The sequence below is a fragment of the Eretmochelys imbricata genome, chromosome 4 (assembly GCF_965152235.1).
Source record: "Eretmochelys imbricata isolate rEreImb1 chromosome 4, rEreImb1.hap1, whole genome shotgun sequence".
NCBI lineage: Eukaryota > Metazoa > Chordata > Testudines > Cheloniidae > Eretmochelys > Eretmochelys imbricata.
In genome coordinates this window covers 9,037,925-9,064,232 of record NC_135575.1, presented here as the reverse complement: position 1 = coordinate 9,064,232, position 26,308 = coordinate 9,037,925, and the positions used below count along the sequence as shown (strand labels likewise).

The following is a 26,308-nucleotide window of genomic DNA, read 5'->3' as shown; positions in this document are numbered from 1 at the left end:
CACTCCATATCATTGGTGCAGCCTCACCACCCCTGAGTAGCTGCAGATCCATCAGACCCCCCTGATCCTTTACCACCTCCGCTCGCACCAGAGTGCAGAAAGAGTCCCCACCAAAACTAGCTATGCAGTGGAATCAGGGAGGGAGGTAGTGTTGTGCGAGGATTAAGGGTGACAGTTCTCCAGCACAAATGCATATTGTACTGTGTGGGAGAACTACATGGCCCTGGGATAACACAGTAATCTCAAATCTACACAAGAAATGGAGAGCATGAGCCAAATCTATGGTTGGTGTAACTCTATTTAAGTCAATGGAATTAATTTGCCCCAGTGAGTGCCACTGGATGGCACATCGTAACTCTCTTCATGGAGGCTCTTCTGCATAAACAAATAAAATACATTCATACCTATGGCTATCTGACTGTACACATAGACACAGATTGTGTCACGGACTCACCCTTTGAAGGCGGTCTCTCCGGGTCTGAATCAAGATGAATTGGTGGAGCAATGTAGGAAACCTGCCCATGGTGTGCCTGTCCTGTGGACAAATCAAGGGTTTCAGTGTCTACTGTTTCACATTCAGATCTGTAAGGATTTTAGTTCAACACGCACATCACACCACACGCTTAAAACATGACCAAAAAGAGGCTCAAACACATTCTACTTTATCAGGTATTTTTCTCGCACATAGAAATCAATGATGAAGATTAACCTTATGGAGGACATTTGACCTCTTAGTATGTATATCAAAAACAATTTGCTTCCTCCCAACAGATATTATTGTATGTTTAAATTTAGCCATATCTCCCATTGCCACTCATAGGGAAGGCTCCACATGCTTGATCATCATCACGTTTCTCCTGGGATCCAATATGACCTGTTATAGAGAAGGCTAGTTGCAGTTTCATAGTGAATTTTGCATTGCATTCACTTATGGGGCCTCATATCCTGTTTCGTTTGCAGATTCTGTGTTTCGAACTTGAGGGGGGGAAAGAACATTCATTCCGTTAACCTGACTCGAAATGGAAAATGAGCAGTTCCAGGTTATAGCAATCTTTGCACTTCATGCCTACAAGAGCTGTTACTGAAAGTATGGTGTAAATCACCACAAATAGTTGTTCGACATTTGGTCTGCAGTAGATGTAAAGTTTGGTGTACAGAATTACAGTCACTTTCACATGAATGAAAGCTGTTTAATCATCAACCTTACAATGCAGTTCTTTAGTTGTTAAAGACTTCATTCTTCTCCAAAGAATCACTAGGTAACTGCTTATATTGAGAAACTTTTATTTATAATAAAAACATGTTATAATTCATCTATTTACTATAACAATTTTCTGGGCTGTTAATCTCTTTTTCTAAACAAGGAAAGTTAATGATACATAGATTATGATAACAGCTAGAATAACCTTCCTGTTTCAAGTAATATTCATGCTGTAATAAAAACAGTTGATTCCTCTTATGAGGCACATTCCAAATAATTAATATGGCTCCCTGTTGACAGCTGCTGTTGTTGCTCCAAGCAGTTTTCAAGCTAGCCTCATAGACAGTGGAGAATTGGTACAGTCTTCAGGGTTCTTCATAATGACATCCAAGAATACGGAGAGTGCACCATGCTGGTGTAAGCAATATACTGAAAACATCTCGTCAGGGGTGTAAAACATTAAATCGAAAAAAAGAGTCCCTGCATGAATGGGATATATTTACTGCTATGCACTGAGACTGACTCAGATAATTTGCGTTATTAGCCACTGCAATAATTGTATATTATTCAGCTTTAAAATCTGTTGGCAAGTCATAAACTCTACATTTGCTTTTAAGTGCTTTATCATGGGAAATGTGCTTCATGCAAATGTATGTTTGATAACACATTAAGAGGCCTTTCACTTCTCATTTGCATGTTCATATCCCATTCAATGTCAACAGTGAACAGAAGTCACCATCTGATAACTGTTCAGTCATGCAATAGACATTAATTCATTGGTCTCCCTCCAGTTTGGTGTAGATCCATTGCAGGATCAAAGCCTTAATGACTTAGAGGTATGGCTCTCACTTATGGTGCTAGAGGTCATGGACCCAAACCCCAGGAAAGCACTGGAAGAGGAAGTAAAAATTGTAAGAACTTTTAAAAGATCCAATGGCTGGAATTTGAGACAAATTCAGAGTGGTAAAAAGGCCCAATTTTTTAACTGTGAGTGTAATTACTGGAACAATTTATCAAGCATTGTGGTTTTTCCATCACCAGCAATTTTTAAATCAAGAGTGGATATTTTTCTACAAGATATGCTCTAGTTGAGACAGGAATTATTTCAGGGAAGTCATTTGGCTTGTGTTATGTACCACAGACTCGACGATCACAATGTTTCCTTCTGGCCCTATCAAAGTAAATGGGAGTTTGGGAATTGATTTCATTATAACCAGGATTTCACCCTATGATCCTATGCTAGATTTGAAGGGTGATATATTGTCCCAGTTGAAGTCAGGGGGAAAACTTCCATCACTTTAAACCGGGTCAGGATTCCACTCTGAATTTTAATATCTTGTAATCTATTTTATTCCCTTCATCTTCCATATACCAGTCCAGATCCTCTTCTGATGTGAACTGATGTTGCTTCATGGAACTAAACAGAGTCATGCTGATTTATACCAGCGGAAGATCTGACCCAATCTTTTTTGTAAATGAGTAAAACAGTCCTCTCTCTCTCTCTGTGCATATGGTTAAAAGTTAATTCATCAGCTGTTCTCAGCTTTTTTCTCCTTTCAGATCTATGAGGTCTCTGTCAGAAAAAGCTGTCATTTTGTACTCCTGATGTCTTCAATCATGCCATCTTTTTGTTAGTTCAGTCCTCATACAGTGTGGCCAACTTTTGCAATTTTATTGCAAGTACTGTAACCCTGGAAGTATTTGGTATTCAAGCAAGTATTCAAGCAAGTCTCTACTACCTTCATGTGGCACACCCCCGCCCCCATCAGTAGCAAAAAGCAAAACAAAAGTATATAAAATATGCAATTGGAGCTCAAGTTCTCATGGTCAAAAGAGAAAGACAAATACAGCTGAAAAGAATCATCCTCCAATGTGCTCCCTTTTATGGCCAGCATCAGAAATCCTAGCACTGGGGTCGGCTCTCAAGCTGCTGCCCTCAATAGCATTGGCATCTCAGTGGCCAAGAGGGGTATCCTTCTCTAGTTGATTGTAGAACATGAAGCACATGTCATCTTGCTTCAGGAAACACACTCTAATGCTGCCACCTAACTATCAATTCCTGGCTTTGCTGCTGTGTCTCCCCTCCAGCACAGGATGGCACCCTACATTATGGAGTAATTCCATCACTTTAGTCTCACCTTCAGGACTGCAGCATGGCAAAAGCCATGGAAACTATTGACAGCTCCAAACAGTGTTACCTATAAACCGATAGATAGCCAAATCCTGACGTGGATTAATGAGGGAGTCAATCCCCAGCTGCCTTAAGATCAGACTAGATTCAGGAGGGGACGGTGCACCCAAGATCAGGTACTTTGTCTGACTCAAGAGATAGAAAACACATCTGAGACAGGGAAGAAAGTTGGTGCTGTCCTCATCGCTCTGACAGCAGCCTACAACACCATGTGGCATGTTGGGCAGAATGCCAAGTTGATGCAAGTTATTCTTGTAGGGTGATGGTACGGTTCATCCACAAAATGATTCGCGATTGAAACGTCATCCTGTGAGTCATGGAAATATTCAGTCACCTTTTATGACTCCACGATGGGCTTCCATAAGTGTCAGTTTTTGCCGCCTTTTGTTCAATTTATACACATACAACCATCTAAAAATGCAGGCCAAAGAGTATTGCTATGCTGATATCAGTATTGTTGACACTGGAAACAACTTCCATAGGATTGAAGAGAACCTCAGCCAAGACACGGCTACTTTGACCACTTCCAGCAATGGAGACTAATTCTCAGTGTGACAACTACTTTCTACCTAATCAATTGTCTTGCCAATTAAACCATCTTGATCCATGTCCAAAGATAGCTACTACTATTCCATCCAGGTGGCACATACTTGGGAGTAAAACTTAACGATAGCTTGGCTTACCAGCCTCACCTGGAACACCTGAAAATTAAGATCTCTTGCTGGGAAAATTATAGGAACCTTGATAGGAAAATGATTGGCAAACTCCTGGGGAGCAGTCCTCCTGCCGTCTGTATTGGCCCAGGTGTTTACTTCAGCTGAACACTGCTCTGTCGTCAGGAAGCACAGCCGCCACACTGAGCTTGTGATCACAGAGCTGACTTTGGCCACCCATATTATAAGTGGCTGCTTGAATTATACACTAACCTCCAGACAGTGTGTTCTACCACTCTCAGCTCCACCAGACCTCTGACAAGATGCCATTATTGTAGTCTGCCTGGCTGTGACAAGGTGAGACCAACCTACCACATTTCTGGTTGGCAGATGCCCCATTCTCAGACAGGAAACAACATGCAGAGCCAACTCAAAGGTCTGCTCACATTCGCACACTCCTGCAGACCAGGGACTAGCCTGCCTTAGCCCCAAAGCACCACCGAGGGGACTTTTAATGGCCTGATTGGTGGTGCTGAACAGAGCCACCAGGGTCCCTTTTTGACTGGATGTTCTGGTTGAAAACTGGACACCTGGTCACCCTAACCCGCTCCCAGAGCCTGCAACCCCTTCTGCACCCCAAGCCCCTGCCCCAGCCCTGAGCCTCCTCCCACACCCAAACGCTCCCCCGGAGCCCACACCCCTCATCCCTTCCCGCACTCCAATCCCTGCCCCAGGCTCAGCCCGGAGCCCGCAGAGGGAGTGGGGATGGAGTGAGTGGGGGGTGGGGCCTCAGAGAAGGGGTGGGGCATGGGTGGGGCATTGGGAAAGGGGGAGGGGAAGGGTGTTTGGGTTTGTGTGATTAGACATTGGCAGCCCTAGTGGGAACCATGGCTGTGTGAGGCAAACACTGCTTGAGAAGTAAGGCAGACATTTTCCAAAGTATTTTGAGAATTCAAAAAATAGATGAAGCTCTTTAAACAAATGACCCAATTTCTCATTAAAAAAACAAAAAAACAAAAAGTAAAGTCTCTGCTACTGATGGAATACCAGAGGTCAAGATGTCTCTTTTGCTGATGAAAAGTTGGACATGCCTAGAATTATAACAGCTTGCATTGCCCTCTTCAAATCCCATTCTGTCTATAACCATCTGGTGTTTCTGAAGCTGGTTCTCAGGTAAAAATGTAAGCAGCAATCAAATGTAATCATCAGAGGAAACGAATGATAAAGTTGCCAATTTTGTATCTAATCTCTTCATTCGGGTTTCTTTTTCCCTCTCCCTCCCCCTTCATCTCATTTGTCATTGTTCGCCTCCGCCACATTAGCAATGTCTGAGGGAGCATCAAAGCAGCTGCATGCTTCACTTACTCAGGAAATGAAGTCAGTGATTGCGGATCAAAGGTCACTGATGGGCTTCTCCCCACTGACAGCAACAGGAACATGGGGAAAGATTAAAATGAAGGAGGCACACCACTCAACTTTCTTTTGTTTAAGGGTAGCGGTAAAAGTGATGGTCATTGATAGAAGCTGGGAGAATGTAACTCATTAAGCCTAATTGGACTTTATGATGTCAATGAATACTGAGAGTGAATGAGAGGAAAGCTTGAGAGCCAGGATGAATTACAGGCAGGCAGGTGCACAAATGGAGTGTGTGCGTGTGCACGCGTGCTACAGGATACAGGATGTGCCGTTTGTTTTCAGGTCTGACACGTGAAAAATAAACTCAGTGGCTGTGCAGTGAATTTTAGAGACAACACTGTACAAAAACATCAGACCGAAAAACATCCATTTTGTCAAGTGCCACAACAGGCCACCTCCAGACTCTGCTCCGGTGGCTGGTTCATAAAGTACAAAACACTACTGACAATTTTAGGGACCAGCAGAAACTGCAGATACAACAAACATTAATTTATCTAATCTATCTAGTTAAACACAATCTACCTAAAAAAATAATACGAACGGTGTGACAATGCTTATCTCCCACTGTTAGTGTAGCCAACTCCCATGATTCTATCACAGGGCTTGAAATATTTGGCATCCTTTTGGAAAGCCTTGGCTTCTGGAGTCATGTGATTATGAGGGAAACTCAGGAATTTAAAAAAAAAAAAAGATTTTAGCCTGCATGGTTGCAGAGACAAGATGGAAAACAAAGTCTTAAGGATAAAACAACAAAAACAAAACAAAACAGGAGGCAAATAACGAAAAAAAATTTTTTTCAAAAAGCTCATGATTCTTAAAGCCAACCTCTTGGTTTTAGAGGGCCTGGCTCATGATTTTTGAATGCTTGGGGTTGACATTATGGTTAGTGTAGCTGAAAGAGAGTGGAGCAAAAAAATTAAAAATATACAGTTCTCTATTTTTGTCCCCTTCGTTCACTCTGGGCATGTGGCATCATTCCATGTACTAGCAGTTTCACTGTTATCCCTGAATGGGCAACTTCTCCCCATCTTGTGTGTGTGACTCTTTCAGAGAGCAACATAAAAAATGTGATTGAAAAAACACACAAAGGGCAGGGAATTTAGGAGCAGGTGTAGTTATTACAGACTACTTTTAACTGTTAAACAAAGAAAACAAAAATTAAATTTCAAGTTGATAGTGTCCCTTTAAATTTTTCAAATGGTGGGAATTCTCTTTGGAGACTGCTTCCCAATCTATCAGTTGTCAGTCAGGAAGACTGTCTGCTCTGTCACTCTTCTCTGAACTCCCTCTAGTTTCTAGAGAAGAGATGGCCAGAACTAAGCTATTTCAGGTGTGTTTTCCTTATGAAATTTTCATCTATCTATCTAAGGTATTTATCTATCCCTCATTACTGTAGTATCTAAGCACCACCAGTCATTAATGGATTCTATCCTCACAACACCCATGGCAGGTAGGGGAGCATTATTTCCAATTTCAGATAACACAGTAGATTAATTAATGTGGGCAAGGTCACACAGGAACCTTGTGGTAGAACCACAAACTGAACACGGGCTTTCAGCCCAAGTCCAGTGTTCTATCCACTGGACTGGAGAAATTTTATTTCTTATTCTGCTACATGTTGCCTCTATGTGTTAGGTGAGCATTGCACCTCCCTTTGTTGACATTATATCAGATAGCAAACGCTTGTTCAGTTGTATATAGGTCTATTTTTGGCATCATATTTCACCTTCCCACTGGTCACCTATGGTATTTGTCTCACTTTCTGAGGTATGCTAGCTTGCATTTCTGAAAATGGGATTTTATTTAATTTAATGCTCATATTCCTAACCACTCTTTTGTATTACTTCACTCCCCACTTTCTAACACCTCCCAATTTAGCATCATTTGTGAATTTAATTTAGACTGTTTGCCACCTCTCCCAGATCATTAATAAGAAGTTAAATAGCACTGAATCTAACACTGGTCCCTGCGGCTTTGTTTTCAGCCCATGTGACTAGTTTTCAATCCATGTGACATGCTCCTGGACAAGCCAATTTGAATCAATTGTGAGAAAGATTTTCTGAGACACTATATTAAATGCCAGGTTTCAGAGTAGCAGCCGTGTTAGTCTGTATCCGCAAAAGGAAAAGGAGTACTTGTGGCACCTTAGAGACTAACCAATTTATTTGAGCATAAGCTTTCGTGAGCTACAGCATGCATCCGATGAAGTGAGCTGTAGCTCACGAAAGCTTATGCTCAAATAAATTTTTTAGTCTCTAAGGTGCCACAAGTCCTCCTTTTCTTTTATATTAAATGCTTTACTAAAATCTACTATTGCACTATATTTACCGTGTCTGCTTCATCTTCTAATTTAATCCTTCCACCTCTAAAAGCAATCCAGTTTGTCTGGCATAGTTTGTTCTTTATAAACAAATGTTGGTCTTTGGTCATGGTTTTGTAATTCTTTAGATATTAACCAATTTTGATGTTAATATTTGATCTGTTATTTAACCAGCGATTTAATTTTGCTTTGCGGGATGGTAATTGCCAGGATCATTAGTTTTTCTCTGAAAGTTAGTACCATGTTTCTTTTTTTTACCAGTGATCTGGAAATCACCCAGTTCTTCATGACTTTTCAAGGAAAGGATTACTATCAATGGGCTGTAAATTTGTTAACAAATACGCCTAATGCACCATAGAAAATTTCATCCAGGTCTGTTCATCTGTCTAGGTTCAGATTCTTCCAAGTACTCCGTGACTGGCTTTTCATCAATGACTATTTTTAAAACACTTCTTTCACTTCCCTATTGGCCAAACCTCTTTTCTTTCGCTTTCTTTTTACAGATACACTTTATAAAGCAGTTAATTAAGTCATGTTTAGAGTTTGCATTGATTTTGTCCACCCCCTCATTTATTAATGCAATTGTTACCAAGTTTATCTTTTTCTTCAGAAAAACAGGCTTTCTTCCCCTTAACTCTTTTGGTTAGCATGAATTCTCAGTTTTTCTCCCCTGGAGCTTATTTTCCCCCTGTAAGTCTTTAATGACTCCTATTAGAGGAAATCCAAGAATATTATCTATCTAAAGAGGGGAGCTAATAGTACAGTACTTCTGTTCTTTTGCTATTTTACTTCTTGCATTTTGTGTGGGGAATGACAGCAAGTATAAAATGTACACCACTATGGCTGGAAAGGTACAACATTAGCAACGAAAGCCACCTTGAGGCTATAGAGTTCATGTACATTATGTAGATGATAGACACAGGGCTGAAAGGAAAAGGATACTGTCTAATGCACTCTTCCAGTATAGTCTGACGACCAGATCTCTGATTAGTAATGTTTGCATGTATTAAGACCCCTGCCCCTCTCCAGACACCTAGTAATGCTGGAATTGTATGAATAGGGTTACAGAAAATGGTCGCCTCAAAGGAACAAGTGTACAGAAAACCCACAGACCATGTTGTCAGGCTTACAGGACAAACTGCGCCTTTGATGCCTTTCAGTCTGTCTTTAGTGTACCCCCCGGGTAACGAGGCCTGGCTTCCCGCACCTCATTCTGAATGGAACCATGCGGGACAACCACGTTGGGACTGGATCTGTGGGATGCAGCCCCACCTCTGCTAATGCAACAGGCCCATATCGGTTTGATAGGTCAGCCCTTTCGCTCAGGGGACCTGTGACCAGCGAGGGTGGCTAATGAGACTCAAAAACAGCTTCTTCGAAACAAAGCACTATTTATTCATTCACCCACAGGTACAAAGCATGCAAAGCAAAGGGTAAAGCATTTCCCTTTCCCTAATCCTTATTCTTCCCTTGCAAGCTTTCATACATTTCAGCCTGACCACTCACCTCTATCACCACACTGTGAGACGCTCACTGCTGCTGCTGCAGTTTTTATCTGTTTCTTCCTCACAGTGCTCATTGGCAATCCCTGGGCTGCCTTGGGCCACTCACTCAACCTCTCACCCCCTTTACTAGGCCTGGGTTCCTCTACCGTTTAGTATGTGCTTGGAGTCAGGCAGAAGGTATTCCCCAATAAACAGTTTCCCCAAGGACTCTTATCTGTGTCATCATTTTATCTTTCCTGCTTGGATCCCTTAGCAACCCCTTTTGATCTAACTCCTTCGAAGGTAACCCACCATAAACCAACGCACAGAGTCATCCACCTTATTCACAAGAAATATTACAGGTCTGTTATAGTTCATCTCACATGGGTATACCAAAACTTCCCAGGCTAAGATAGGCATAGGAAGCTAACATTTCTTATCTATGGCTATTACGCGTATGGCAGAGAGGAACAAAGCTGCAATACTGCACTGAATATGTTGGTTAGCTATATATTACACTTAATGCTGTCATACGCTGAGTATAAGTGAACACATTTGAAGCACAAGGTGTCTTTATTCATGTAGTCATGTAGAAGTCATGTAGATTCCTTGGTTATGGGATTCAGGATGGTAGAGGCTCCTTGTTTCTTTAGGAAGCCAGTCTGATGATCTAGGGAACAGAACTAAGATTGGCTTCAAGCCGTGGCCTCCCAAGCAGATACAGAGTTACTATGATATTGGTCACTATCAGAGCAAGCGGCTGGCTTGGAACATTGCTGGGTGCTAAGGAGGAGCTGGGTCAGAGAAAGAAAGCACAATCATGGAAGGAGGAAGAGACATGAGAGAGGGAGATAATTAGTTAAGCCTTCATAATGCACGCTTCTTATTTTTGAAAACTAAATGGAAATATATAACCAGTATCTGGCTGTGGCTGTGTAAACAGACAGCACAATAAAATGAGCTAACCTGCTCTCAGAATGCATCATTCCTATTTTGAATTTCCATTCCACCTTTAGGCCTTGGCCATGCCACTGGATTTGCATGGGTGGACCTTGGCACTCACGCAGAACACCACTGTCTTCCAGGGAGCCCTATGAGGGTGCAGTGGGTCCGACTGTGCAGATCAGATGGCAGGACTGGAGCCTATGTCACCTAAATACGAGAGGCCCCATTTTCAAAACTCCTGAGACAAAAATCAGTCTCCACTGACTTTGGTGGGAAGAACTGCAGATATATACGTGTGTGTGTGTCTACTTATAATAAGAACTTAATACGTAATGCCTCCTATGAGAAAACCCTTCCCCCCATTATTTTAGCAATTAAATCTCAAATGAAAATTATCTTTCTAGATCTTGCGGAGCTGGAATATTTCAGCCTTGTCCTCCTGACCTGAGTCACAGCACCAAGGAATATGCTGCAGTTTGTGGAACAAAGCAGTCTCTTTACATCAGCCTTTCCCCAGACAACTGAGCCAGAGAGCTGACCTGCAGGGCTTTATGTTTTCTAAGTTCTGCTTCCAGAGCTTTCCCAGCATGCTAAAGGAAACATGACACATTAAATTATTCTTTCACTCCCAGACGTGCTTGCTATGCTAGGAAATATCACTTCCCAGTCGCTTTAGCTGGGGAAAACAAACAAAGAAAAAAGTGGTACATGCAGAGGAGATGAAGGGAGAGTGGGATTTGGAGAGCAGCAGAAACAATCTGAACCCAGAAGGAGATGAGAACTCGTGAATGAGAACGGCACAGAGTAAGGTCAGCAGTGTGAAAGATAATTTAAGTTCATCTTGCTCTGAGATCTTGTAGCCGGCGGGGCCATGGATTGACAGGTCTAGTGATGGAAGTGAGAGCCTGGCCTGCCGGTTACAACTGGGTCTAGGGTGGGCAGAGTCCAGGAAACAAGCTGAGAGTCCATACCAGAGGGGAAGAAGACAAATGGCAGAGCCGAGGGGGGAGGGTATCCCAGAGTTGTAAGCCTGAGGCAGAGCCGGTGATCGAAACCAGAAGTCTGATGCTGGAGGAGAGCAGGGACTACAGCAGAGTCGGAGCAGGGACTGGAAACAGGAACCTGAAGCAGGCTGGAGCAGGGACTGGACAAGGGTAGAAGCAGCTGCGGGTGTGGTAAGTGTTGAGCAGCCACTGATCTGCTGCAGAGGCCAGGCTTATAAACAGGGTTGCTAAGCCCTGACAGCCAGTCTGGGCAGTGACCACTCTGTCAGTTCCAAAGCAGCGAGGCTCATTGCTTGCCAAGCAGTGAAGTTAGGACGCAGGCCAGCAGCTGGTCCTAGGCCATATGGTGCCTGACAGATGTTGTCTTCAAAAACTGAACTTAACCTGAAAATCGTGGCACCATGGCCTGCAGCCCTTTCTCAGGAGAATGGTCTTGATCTAAAAGTCCACTGGGACTCCAATGGGCTGTGGGTCAGGCTCCACTGCGAGTTTTGCTTCAAACAGGACTGTAAGATTGGGTCAGTGCGGGCTAGAGATAGAAAAAACCCAACACTATTCAATGACATCCGGTCCATGCAAGACTGTTGCCTTTGGTGCATGTAGTGTTTTGTCCAAACTAAGCTAAAATGTCCAAAATGACTGTTTATCCCTTCCTTCCGTGGGGACACTATACAATAGATCTCATTGTCAGGAAGATTTCCTTAATATTCCACCTGCACTTTTCCTTTCTTAATAAGATCCTATTTCTCCTAGTTACACCTCTGTGTATCAGCCTAAATAAATAATCTCAGTCTCTGCTGCTTACCCCTCAGTAATATTTCCATGCAGTTACAGACGCCCCCTTAACTGTGGCTTATCTCAGCTACACCGTAATCTCACTTTAAAAAACCCACTCTTGCGAGGTCCCCTAACCATTTCTGTTGCTCTTCTTTGAACTGCCTCTATTGATTTAAAACTGCAGTCCAGAATTGCATGCATTATTGTTGGTGTAGTCTCACACTACTCATTGGGCCAGATTCTGATATACCTACCCATTTTGAATAGTAACTTACTCCATGAACAGTCCTATTGCCTTTAACTACTGAGGAAGGGTGGTAGTAATGAGGCATAGAGAGGGGGAACAGTATCACCTCTCTGCTCTGCAATGTTATTCAACCCAAGCCAGTTAGTCTATTGTGCTGCCATATAGCAGTGCACATTCATGACTACTGTTAGGTTGTGACAGTCTGGATCCCTATGTTCACCCCTTTTACAAGACCATGATACATTCTGTACAAAGTATGCCATGTGAGGTATCATTTGAAAACTCATAATCTGCTGGTCATTATTGTCCTGGTAAAATATGTGTGGCAACATTGTACATAAAATTATAACATTCTATTATATGACTTTACTGAGACCTGTTCCCAGTTAAGAAAAACAAGCACAAACCAGTTCCTCAGATACAAAAGGCAACTGACTCGTCAGCCAGGTGTCAACAAAATCAAAGGGATTATCACTTGGTTAAGCGGTCATTCTTTGGCAGGAAAAAGGGTGTGAGAGAGAAATTTACATTTTGGCAAAGGAAGTTCCCATACCAACAGACTTTCTGGCCCCTGAACCCCAGCTGGAGATCATTCCCAAAGAGGAGGAAAAGTATAAGAAATGGAAACAGACGCCCCCAAATATTCCTCCCTTTCTCTCGGCTCATGGCCTTAACAACACCTGGAAAAAAGGGACAGCTTTGAACTGGGGGAGGGTTCCCAGCTGAAAGGCATCCAGCCAGCAAGACTGCAAAAGCATGTGATGAGAGAGACACTTTTCTTTGATTTCACTTAGCCTGTTAAGTTAAATATTAGTTGCATTTTACCTTTTGTTTTCTTGTAACAAAATTCCAACTCTTCTGCCTCATTATCTGTAACCACTTAAAATCTTTCTTTCTGTAGTTAATAAACTTGTTTTATTGTTTTATCTAAGCCAGTGTGTTTGGATTGCAGTGTTTGGGGAACTCCATTTGAGATAACAGGATCTATGCATATGATTTTCTATTAACGAAACAACATACTTTCTATGACGGGGTGGGCAAACTTTTTGGCCCGAGGGCCACATCTGGGAATAGAAATTGTATGGCGGGTCATGAATGCTCACGGAATTGAGGTTGGGGTGCAGGAGGGGTTGAGGGCTCTGGGGTGGGACCAGAAATGAGTTCAGGGTGCAGGAGGGGGCTCTGGGCTGGGGCGGGAGAGTAGGGTGTGGGGGAGGGCTCCGGCTGGGGGTGCAGGCTCTGGATGAGGAGTTTGGGGTGTAGGAGGGTGCTCCGGGCTGAGACCGAGGGGTTCAGAGGGCAGGAAGGGCATCAAGTCTGGGGCAGGGGCATGGGAGGGGGCTCAGGAGTGCAGGCTCTGGGAGGTCATTACCTCAATGGCTCTCAGAAGCAGCAGCATGTCCCTATGCGGAGGCGCAGCCAGGAGGCTCTGCGCACTGCACAGTCTGCAGGCACCGCCCCTTCTACTCCCATTGGCTGTGGTTCCCAGCCAATGGGAGCTGTGGGGGCAGTGCTTGGGGCGGGGGCAGTGTGCAGAGCAGAGACCCCTGGCTGCCCCTACACGTAGGAGCTGGAGGGGGGCCATGCCATTGCTTCTGGAAGCCGCATGGAGCAGCACCCGACCCTGCTACAGCCACTATAGCTCTTAAGTGAAGACACTCCTATGCCAACAGGAGAGCTTCCTCTGTCAGCGTAGTCAATCCACCTCCCCCCAGACACGGTAGCTATGTCAATGGGAGAGGCCCTCCCGCTGACACAGCACAGTTAACACCAGGGGCTAGGTCAGTATAACTATGTCACTATGGGGTGTGGATTTATCAACCTCCTGAGCAACCGATACAAATCTGTAGTATAGACCTGGCATTTGTTTCCATAACACTTAGCCAAATGCATTATTAAAAGCCAGTTGCAGTATATCCACCCATTTCTCTTCTGGGCACTAAAAATCCAGTCCTGTTTACGCCTACCACTGGCCACAGTCCCTTTATTATTAAGGATGTCATTGTCAACACAGATGGAGCAGGTTTTGGGAGGAACAGGTCAGGATGTCAGTTTTGACCATTTTTCAGAGTAGCAGCTGTGTTAGTCTGTATTCGCAAAAAGAAAAGGAGTACTTGTGGCACCTTAGAGACTAACCAATTTATTTGAGCATAAGATTTTGTGAGCTACAGCTTATGCTCAAATAAATTCGTTAATCTCTAAGGTGCCACAAGTACTCCTTTAGTTTTGACCATGTTAAGCTTAAATTGCAATGGCAAACCATTCAGAAGGGGTTCTCAGTGAGACAGGCTGAGATGCTGTATTGGATGGCTAGACACAGATCACGAGTGGATAGGTGGCTCTGCGAGTCATTAGCACAGAAATGATAATGGAAGAGTCCCATAGTTTCAAACACTGAGATTTGATCCAGGAGTTTGTCATTCTCACTCTCTTTCCAACGTCATGGCCTGTAGCAGATGTCCATTCTAATTTCACTTTTATTTTCCTTTCTATGTGTCTTAACAAACAGGCTTCATTTACAAGCTGTACCTCACTGCCACTGTACATACTTGTGATGTAGAGTGCCCCTCTCCACCACCCCTTCCTTCCCTGTCCCTCCTAGGAAGACTGAACCCATCTGCACTGGCATTCCACTTGGGATATTCATTTTGCCAGTGCACCGTAATTGCAGTCCTTCATGTAACACATCCAGTGCTTCATTCCTTTTCCCAGGCTCTCTGCATTTGTGTACTTGCACTTCTAGCATGTTAACAGTAAAAGGGCTCAACGAAGCAAAGCAGTCACACTTAACAAATCAAGACAACCAGAAGCCACATAAAATTTTTAATGTATATCCGCTAAAATGCACGTAAGTGTTCACCCTGAGAAAGCTGGGCAAACATCTGTGCAGTACACTGTTTGTCTCTGGGCAGTTCACACTTTCCATTACAGTGAGCTCATCAAGATTATTGTTGAGATGATGCAATACAAATGGGACTGCCAGATAAGAAGTCAAAGGAGACTTTTTAATTATGGGTATTTCTATGAACTACTCTCATTAAGAAAATGCAAGAAGAAATGTGTAATTTCTTTTCTAATTGGGTCACAGCACCCTCACTTCTTTTAATCAATTCTTTTGATCTTCTCCACAGTCTTGAAGCAGGCAATACAGCATGCCTGACAATACTTTTAGTTAGCTGGGTGAAATTTTCTGTGGTTCAGAGTCCTGGCATAAAGAAAGAGATACTTAAGCTTAAAGGATGCAGTCAAGAGAGAGAGAGAAGATATGAACATTACATTTATGCAGTAAAGGTGTCACATGGGATCAGGAGTGGGGATGGACACTTTTTCCATGAACAAAAAAGAATGGTGATTCAAGCCACCTTATCTTTTTTAAGACACTATAAAGTTTGCTTTAGCATGAAGAACGTGGCTGCCTGTAGAGAAATTTTGACAACTCCCCTCTGAGTGCTAAAATGCTGTCTGCTGAAAAACTGCACTGTTTGAACAAACTGATCAAACTCTGACAGACATGCACAACGCATTCATATTTTCTCTCTCAATCAAAAGCCTTCTAAAAAGCCAGAATTTTAGGCTTCATGGGGGCAGGGTGGGGAGAAGAGAAGGAAATCCCATACTAACTAAGCTCTGAGACACTGCTTATCATGGCCTTATCTATATGGACAATTTTTCAAGACATAGAGAGCAAGATTTCAAAGATCCCAGGCTATTTCCTCCTCAGTGTCCCACAAAGGGAGTGAGGATTTGAATAAAAACAGATTCTCCAACCAACAAAGAGGAATAAAGATTATATCGAGAGTATGTTTATCAAGTGGGGTGATTCAACATTTTTGGGGGGAATGTTAAAAAATGCTAGGGGGAGCTTTTATTTCTGAATTTACTGGGGATGCCAATAACAGCGCTCATTAACTGAATCAATTACAGGAGTCTGTTGGACTCCTCTCAAAGGTTGAAAATCAATTCCTTCTCCCACCCCAGAGAAAATGAAATTAAAGCACTGGGTAGGGCAGTTCTTAATTCTTAAAGCTATAAACCCACTGCATCAATGAATAAGTATAACTGTAAAGCTAGTGTATCAATGATTATTATTAGGACAACTAGAAACTTATTGCTTCAATGACAATTTTTTTATATAACTGTTTGATGTTCAGATGCTGAAAGTACCATAAAGATTTATCGCAAGATTAGGCATGCCCATGTCATAACCATTGAGAGGGTTCTGTAGTCCTCCTTATATCATCCAATAATGTGCAGTACAAAGTTTTCCCCACTCCCAATAAGATGAGCAGGTACCAAATAGCTTGAACACGACTTTCAAAGACACTTCAGTATTGCTGAATTGCTTCAGTGCTTTTTTTCACCTGTGGTTTGCAATATACCTTTAAAACCTATCTACCATATTTTCATTTGCTAAACATTGGAGCTTTCTGCAGAGTTTTTCTAACCTGATGGTAGCCAGCATGTTTGTGGCACCTGGCAACATCACTGTCAAATCTCTGGGACTTGTTTTTTTTCCCTTCCTTATAGGCTGCAAAGCCAGCAGGGGGAGCCCACACTCTCCTTGCCAGTATGACCAACATTTCTAAGAACAAGGATCAGCATGGCTTAGTGGCGGATTTAAAAACTCAAAAGAACTTTAATACTCAGAGTGTAACAATTGGGTTTTCAGTGGAGTTGTGGGCTTTAGAAACTTCACAGGGTCCTTTCTCAGTACTTCATTCATCAATGAATAATACAGGAGGTTTTATGATTTGTTCTTTTTTTCTTCAGTTCTGCGCTCTTTCATTTCCATGTGGTACGAGACTGGCAAGAATACACTGGGCCTGATGCTGACTTGATCACACCTGTGCAGCCATCATGAACCCAAAGGAATTACACACCTGTAACTGAGAGCAGAACATAGCCCTTTATATTAAACTTCATCCCACACAGGACTGAATCCATGAATAAGTGAAATATCTAAGATCTTTTCAGGTGACCTGAAGAAGAGCTCTGTTGCAGCTCAAAAGCTTGTCTCTACCACCAACAGATCTTGGTCCATTAAAATATATCACCTTCCCCCACCTTGTCTCTCTTCTACCCTGGGATCAACACGGCTACAACAACAAAGCAAAGAAATGTCACGGATTGTCAAATGCCATTTCCTAATATCAGAAATTCTCAATTTGGGACCCAAATCTCTTCCAATCTGTATATTTATAAATAGAAATTCACCATATTACTGTAAACTCTTTGGGGCAGGGACTGTCTTTTTCGTAGTGTGCCTCACACAATGAGTTTATAATTTGTGCCTTCAGGTGCTACCATAATAAGAAAAGAAAAGAAGAAGAAGAAGTTGATTTCCTATGCATTGTATCACTCAAATTGCTGTTTGTAATCTGCATGAGGAAGTGCTGGTACTCCAACTGCACTGTTCTTGACAGTCAATATCAGACCGAAGAGGTAGAGGCCATGTCAGCATTCCTGACCCATATGATCCAGAAGAATGGATGCAGGCTGATGAGACCCATTATACTGTACAGCTTGCAGTGTATGTGCCTGGTTCCGAAAAAGATGACAGCAAACACCAAGAACGATGAAAGGCCATGGGGTCTACAAAGTATGCTCCAAATGAGAGTACATTTCAGCCCAATTTATAATTCTTTCAGCTCACTTTGCCTCAGGCTCCTGGTCCTTCCAAGAGAAAGATGTCACAACAAAATTAATACAGAGAGCTTTGGTTCTGAATAGTTTTTCCCTTTGTAGTAGACTTAATATTCAAATTAGCCTCAGTGACATGTTACATGACCTCTGAAACAGAATCAACCAATATTTCCATGCAGGATTAACATGATTTGTTAAAAGTAAAATCTCATGGTAGTTTTAATTAATATATATATTTACACTTTGGTATGCCAAACATCCCTGCCATATCTTAAGCGATTTTCTCCAGTAGGCTAACCATTGATCTTGCATTCAGATCTCTTCATTATCCTCTTAATCAAAGAGTTAACATTCTCAGGTTTAAATTCTGTGCAAATACACATCTGTTAGTGACAGAAAAGTGGACAGGACCTACCTATACCCCTCCTGGGAATTGAACACAGTAGAACAAAACCCTGTAATCCAGGCTCATTATGGGAGGTGGGGTGAGACTTTATTTAAAACATTTTAAGGGCTAACACCAGTCTGAGGAGCAGCTAATGGCTCTCTCTTGTTCCTGAGGGACTAACCCCTTTGGGGTTTAGAGAGAGCACAGCCCCTTTAAATATGTTTCATGAGGGGGGAAAGTGCTGATTGTTCCAGAAGGAGGAAGTGCTATTGGTGGGAGAGGGAGGAAAGAGAGCAACAGAGAGGGGGTGTGTGTGTGGGGGGGTGTCAGAGCATGTTGAGCACTGTGCCTGCTGCCCAGAGCTATGAATACCAGGACTTGTGACTTTGCATTGGGAAGGAGGAGGGAGGCTGTAGCTGGTTACGTGGGGAGATGGTCGCTCTGTGTGGCTTTGCAGAGCGTGGCAGAAGGCCGCACTGGAGGGGTTTGTTGGGGGAATTTTACTGGCGCCAAAGACGACCAGGAGAACCCAAGACTCACTGCCAGATTGGAACTTTGCCCAGGACTCCTGAACTGTGTGTGCATACATATTGCTCAGTTCTTTGCCCTGTCAGACTGTGCAACCACTGGACCTGTGAGGCCTTGAGTTGAATGCAACCCTGTTTTACCGCTCCCCTATCTTTCCCCCTGTTGTTTTCCCCCTCTCACCCCACTGTAAATAAACATTTCCATTTCCTATATTCATTGTTCTTTTCCGGTGTGTGTGTTTTCACTTTGGGGGGTTACAACAGGTCCCCCTGGGGTGAAAGGGACTTTCCCTGCTGCCTGCACGTGCCTTCTCTTAGCTAGAGCTGCCGGCAGTGCAGACTCCATCTCGGCCACAAGGGCGCTAAGGTTACATACAGATATAGGCATGTCTTCTGTGGAACAGGAATCTGTCAGAGCAGCAAAAAACCAAGGGCCAAAAATTCACACTTCTCTAGCATAACGGAAAGGAGGGGCACAAAACTGCCATTCAGACCTCAGGACTCAGACCTGCTGGACTTCACCAACTGCACCTCTTCCTTTGCTCCCCCTGGCCCTGTCCATGGGTTCACTCTGCATGGATAGAACTGCAGAAGAGAGAGAGGGATGGTCCTTGTTGATTCACAGTGCAATCTACACCAAAACTTCCCAGTACTGCTAGAGAGGCAGCCAGTCATCCATTGTAAAGGTGATGCATGTGTATGGTAGCCCTGTAACGTCTCTATTTCCCTTTTTCTAATGGGCTGTTCTTGGAAAATGTCACCATGACAGCAGCTAACCAACACTAATATCAAGCAACAGAAAGAAAATACCCCAGTCCCAACAGTAAAGTATTTTTAAGTGATACTATTAAATCCCTCACCACACAAAATACACATTTGTAATGAAGATTCTTTGTGGGAAAAAAAAATAAAAGCCCACCACATAAGTTTCCCATGGCCACTGTCAGAAGACAGGATACTGGGCTAGATGGACCCTTAGTCTGATCCAGTAGGGCCATTCTTATGTTCTTATGCTCTGTTCCAAAGTGAATCACAAACTTGGAAGCTGGCCTCACGTGACATGCACTACAATGGAGGCTTGGGGACTCTTCTTATCCGGGCAGATTGCTGGGGAAGAATGTGTCCTCGTGGCTGATCCCTCCTTCCAGGATGGAGACCTAAGAAAGAGAGGGGGTCTCATACTAATCTTCACCAATAGAAGTGTAGACCACTAGAGGAGTCTTCCAATGGAGAAAGTCTTCTTCAGACTGTCCATTACCACTCTGATCACTGCTTAGATCCTACTGACACATATTCGGGGGGAGGGATAGCTCAGTGGTTTGAGCATTGGCCTGCCAAAGCCAGGGTTGTGAGTTCAATCCTTGAGAGGGCCACTTAGGGATCTGGGGCAAATATTCGGGATTGGTCCTGCTTTGAGCAGGGGGTTGGAGTAGATGACCTCCTGAGGTCCCTTCCAACCCTGATATTCTATGATATTCATCTCTGGGGTAAGTGCAGAGCTAATGGGCTTCAGTGCCATGTAGGGGCAGACGGGGCTTCCTTATTGGCCCCACAGGGTAGATGCATCCCATCTCAGGATTCTCATCGACAGTACTGATCACTATAACTTTGCATTATAAGAATAGCTAGTCCTCAGCTTTGCTCTGTTTTTCAAGGCAGCATCATTTTATTTAGATGCAGCTGGCTGTGGTGGCTATCTCTGCTAGAGGATTTGGAATACAGAGAGGACCCAGAAGAACCTGATATTGTGTGTTCAGGAGTCTACATTAAAATGCACAGTGCACTTACTGTGAAGAAATTCTTTCAGCTGCATAAGCAGCTTAAGAAAAAAAATAGAGGTAAGAGATAAAAAGCCATTCATGTGGAAGTAATTAGTTGTGAACACACTGTGGCAATAAGTGGCATTCTTTAGAATAACACGCAGTTAGGATCTGCAGAAAACAGGCCTTGCTAAGAACGGTCATTAGTCCTTGGGCAAACATGACAAACCACACAGCGAGTGGTAAGCCAAAGGTTTATCTCATTTATATGCCACTGCTCGAGATGCCTGAAAGTGCCACTTATGTAGCAAGGTTACACTATTCTCTGAGGCAGTCAATCTTTTCCAAGTGTGTTCAAGGCACTCTTCACTGGGGATGTCTTTGTGTACAAGCCAAGCATCATTTGTTTCCTTTCAGACATATCTTAATTAGAAATCGATTTTGCTTTTTAAGAGGAACCATTACATTATCATCATCATCAGGTAAACTGAATATACGCAAGAAAAGAAAAGAAAACCACAGAGGCGATTCTGGGGTTTGGCTTTCATCTGGGGATGAAGGAAAAGCTTTAGATCTTCAAGACTGCAGCATGGGGTTTTTGGAACAACTGGTACTTTCTGTTCAGGGTAAGCAGAGGTTTCAATGAGCACAAAACTCTGTTAGTGCAAGAGACCAGAAAAGGGGAGAGGCCTCAGAGAGGGGGAAATGTGGAAGGCTACAGAACACATGAGCTAGGGATAAATGGCTCAGTCCCTGAGTCAATGGGACTGATATCCATTAATAAGCTTCATGGTTAAAAAAGCCAGAGTTCCACACCAAGTCATTGTGACTGATTAAAATGATTACATATTAATGGAATAAACGTTGGTATCATACAACAACCACAAAAGGCATGTTTAAATGTAGGAGTTCATGGGAGCCTTGAAATGACAGTGCTTTGACAGCCAGCCCATAGTAAATTTCACTATTGTCAACTCCAAGCATTTATAAATCATGAATGAGGTCCCCAAAAATCCTGAAATTGACTTAAAAATCATGAACATTTAAAAATAATACTAATAATTGTTGGTTTCTTTTTATCTGCTGACTGGTGTTTGAGGCTTTTGGGGTCATATTTTCAAGGTTTTCTCTGGAACCATAAGGATTAGAAACTTAAAAATAAAAACAAACCTGAGGTTCTCACATAATCACAGGATTCCAGGAGCTGAGTCTTTACGAAACACACCAAATACCACAAGCCTTACAATACAATCCGAGAGTTGGCAACACTGACTGGTTTACCTTAAAAGTCCAGAATTCAGAGCTGTTCTCACATTTTTCTCAGGGCTATGAGAACTTTGTGGGGGGAGCAAACATCTGAAGAAAGCCAAGCAGCCTTTCAGATGCCCGATCCTGAAGAATCACACTAGCATGTAGTTTCTTTAGCACAAAAAGGATATGGGGTCAGGAAGAGTGTCTGAGGAAGGGGTACCCTATGCAGTCTCAACTATTGGACAGACAGGTCAGCTGTTGGTACTTGTGATGGTTTACTGCAACCTTCCCTTTAAAGGAAACCTCAGCACTGACTGTCCTCTATGTCTTGCTGTGAACCAATCCAAGTGCCTGCAAAAGGCGTGCTGTGCTCCTGTCTGGGAGTCACATATTGCAGTGGTGATACAAAAAGGGTGTATGTTAAGCAACTTGGTCCTTTAAATCGATTCACAGATTGCAAGGCCAGAAGAGACCACTGTGATCATCTAGGTTGAAGTACTGTGTAACCCAGGCCAGAGAACTTCCCAAAAATAATTCCTAGGGCAGATCTTTTAGAAAAAAAAATCCAATCTGGATTTACGCATTGCCAAGGATGGAGAATCCACCACGCCCCTTGGTAAATTGGCCGACTGGTTAATTACTCTCACCAGTAAAAACTTACACCTTATTTCTAGTTTGGATTTGTCTAGCTTCAACTTCTAGCTTTGTGAGACAGTTCTCTGCTAGACTGAAGAATCCATTATCAAATATTTGTTCCCCATATAGGATTTATAAACTACGATCAAGTCACCTCTTAACAGTCTCTTTGTTAAGCTAAATAGATTGAGCTCCTTGAGTCTACCACTATAAGGAAAGTCTTCTAATCTTTAATCATTCTCATGATTCTTGTTTGAACCCTCACCACTTTGTCAACATCCTTTTTGAATTGTGGGCTACACACAATATTCCAGCAATGGTCGCAAATACAGAGGTAAAATAACCTCTCTACTCCTAGTCAAGATTCCTTTGTTTATGCATACCAGGAGTGCATTAGCACTGGGAGCTCATGTTCAACTGAGTATCCATCATGACCTCCTAAATCTTTTTCATAGTCACTGCTTCCCAGGATAGAGTTCCCCATCCTTCAGCTATACATGTGTTTGTTCCTAAATTTTGCTGTATTAAAACACTTATTGTTTGCTTGCAGCCAGTTTACCAGGTGATCCAGTTCACTCTCCATCAGTGACCTGTCCTCTTCATTATTTACCACTCCCACAAACTGTGTCATCTGCAAACTTTGCCACTGATTATGTTATGTTTTATTCCAAGTAATTGTTAAAAATGGTAAAGAACATAGCCAAGAACCGATCCCTGCAGGACCCCACTGGAAACAGACCCGCTTGATGACAATTCCCCATTTACAGTTACCTTTTCAGACCTATCAATTAGTCAATTTTTATCCATTTAATGTGTGCCATGTTAATTTTACACCTATATATACATACATACAATATATATATATACTAGATGCCATTAATATATAAGTTATTAATGGTATACAGTACACATATATTAATGTTGTGACAGTCTGACAGACAGACAGAGAGATTACAGATGATACAAATAAATAGCAAGGGGAGCGTAAAACATGTTGGTATATCATACTCTGATTTAACTGACAATTAGATAAGTGACAAGCAAGTTGCCCTCACAGGGAGGAGATGGCATAGCCCAGTCTGAAAGACAAAGGGCCAGGTACTCAGCTGGTGCAAACAGGTGCAACTTCACTAACTTCTGCTGAGCTGGACCCATTTACACTAGCTGAGGATCTGCCTTATCAGGCCAGCCTGGGACAAGAACAGCTATATAAATGGTAATGAACTGTATTCAACTGGGAAGAAACCATTGTGTAGGGAATACATAAATTGACACTTTACAGTGGTTTCTAATACAATATGGAGGCTTGCAACACAGTGACTGACTGACTGTAACCATTCACTTTTGTGTTACCATTGACTCAGAATCTTGAAAGTTGGTCCAGTAGTGGATTATGGGGCACTGGGTGAATGGGGAGCTTATAAAGCGCAGGGGAGGAAATCCAAGGGTTAACCTGTGGCCTTTTCATCAGAAGTCAGCAAAGATCAGCAGTCTTATTTTTTTTAAATAGGATTTGATCGATTTAAATACTTTTCTGAGCTAAAATAATAAAACTGTTTAAATTTGTTCATTATGAATCACTGATTACAGAGGGGAAAAGAAATTAGACAATTCTGTCAGTCACCAAAAGCTAACGAGTTGAAACATTTATTAAAAAAATACATTAAATTTCTTCCAGGATGGGCCCCTACTGAATACGAAGTCTCTGACACAGAGAAATGGGTCATCTGAGGTCAGTAGTTCTAACTTATCAAATTTTAGCCAAGTAAACTGTTGTACATGAATGAGTGCACTGGAAGCATCAGTGCTGATATGTATGTCTAACCGAAGGGTAGGCTGCTGTCTAGCAGTAATTGTATCGGAACATTCTGATGTCAGTACACACCTTTTGATCATCTAGTCCTTGTCTCCCAGTTGCAGACCAGGGGTCTGGAATTCAATTTAAAATACAATCAATACAGTAGGAACATGGGCAGAAAGGAGCAAGCGATAAGGTGGAATGAAATAAGAAAAATATCACTGCCCCATGAGGATGCAAAATACGAGATTTTGGCTTGAACGATAATGCAAACGGTTCAGATCTGAACATTAAAATGACACAGCAGCACAACAGAGAAAATTCAGTGACAGTTGGGGAGCTGAGACTGTGATCTCACCAAAGGGCCCCCTTATTTCATTTCAGTGAGAATATTAACAGAGTAAGAGAGGCAGAATTAGACTCAGAGAGAGAAGCTGGAAGGACTGAGACATAACTGTAAGGACTAGTGGGATGCTTACTCAGACACTTTATTAGACTGGATTTTACACTAATTCCCTTTTATCTGTTTTGATTGTCTCTCAATTTTGTAATAAAAATTGCTTTATTATAAGTGGAGTTGGCAGCTCTGCCCATTGTTAAGGTTTCTTGGCACTTCCCATTATAAGACCTTGCTTACATTTGCTTATTGGATTGCCGAAATTTGACCATTTAGGCTGTAATTTTCCATGCTGGATGTTTGACTGAGGCTGACTTTGTCTTGAAAGTTTCAGTCAAAATGGCTTGGCCATTTCTGGGAATGAGGCGAGGGAAAAACACATTCTTTTGCCGTGTTAAAATAATTCTTACAATTGTTTAATTGAGACGTTCTAGCACTCCCATGCTTTGCAGCAGGAACTTGAAATTTGGCAGGATGAAGGCCATTGTTTCAGCGATGTGACTTTTGCAGTTCCTGTGAAAATCTACACAAATTTGCCAATGTTATACGCCTTTGAAAAAATCTCAGCTTGCACATGCTCAGTAAATAGCATGGTTGGACCAATTGATGGAGCCAGACAATCATCCAATCAGGGCTCCTGTGGGTGGTGCCTTGGCTGAGGCTGTAGTCCTACTAGCATCTCAGCTCACCAGATTTTAGCAGACATTGGGTATAAGCCAGGATGCAATGGCTGTCTGGGAAGTCATAGGCCTGGTATCAAGAAGTGGGACATCACATCAGCATCCTGAATGCATACCCCACTGCGTATCTGCTCAAGCTCAGCCTGTGATGGCTAACAGCTCACTGGGCTGACTTCCTGCAGCATTTTGGCTATTTCTTGGAGGTCCTTCCTCCAAACACTGACTAGGTCACAATCTGCTTAGCTTATAATTTATATTTAGCTCCGCTGGCCACCAAGATCTCATGCTTCCTTTCCCAGCATTTGACATATTCAACTGCAGCTTCTCTGATTATGTGTGTGTCGGCTCCCCTTGCTGGTTAATTGCTAGTGTGATGCACCCAGCCATCACAAAACCTGGCACATGATGCATCTACTGTTAAATGCCAATCTTCCCATATGAGCATGAAGTGAAACGCCTGCCATATGTAGCACAGCTTTAGATTAGGCTGTAAATAAAGTCTGGACAATCACGGTTAGCTAACTCTGTTTCAAGTACGGTCCGAGTGAAACACAAAAGATCTGTTCCCACTACACAGCTAATGGGTTTGTTTTTACATTAATGACATGTGCCTAACACGCCACCTCTGGGCACAAGCACAGCACGAGATTTATAAAAACCGGGATTCCTTCCTTCCATGTCTCCCAGGTTTGGGGGTGGGAGGGTGTGCACCCACCAGTTCACCCTGTGTGCCTGCTTCCCCTTGCCCAAAGTCAAAGCTAGAGAAAAGTGAGGGATCTTGCACTACAGCTTAATGCTCAGCGAACTCAGGCGCTGCTTGATCAGCCGGGAAAGTAAACAGCATAGGGCCACATCCTGCTACCTTTCCTCACGTGGGGTAATACCTCCCACCTGAAACTACCTCACCGAGTGCCATGCTACTCTGCATGGTGCACTGATCTAACTGAGACTGTAAGAGCATCACACACAGCACTGAGCAAGGGAAGGGAC

At 42.8% G+C, this 26,308-nt stretch overlaps 1 protein-coding gene across 17 annotated transcripts in view; it reads right to left on the bottom strand.

The window, feature by feature from the left end:
• Nucleotides 1–26,308, bottom strand: part of ADGRL3 (adhesion G protein-coupled receptor L3) — a 440,011-nt gene that overhangs the window by 225,148 nt on the left and 188,555 nt on the right. For all 17 annotated transcript variants that reach the window (XM_077814298.1, XM_077814297.1, XM_077814299.1 and 14 more), the window contains one exon: nucleotides 455–535. In XM_077814298.1, the coding sequence (XP_077670424.1) occupies nucleotides 455–535 (81 nt within the window). The remainder of the gene's footprint in view (nucleotides 1–454; nucleotides 536–26,308) is intronic.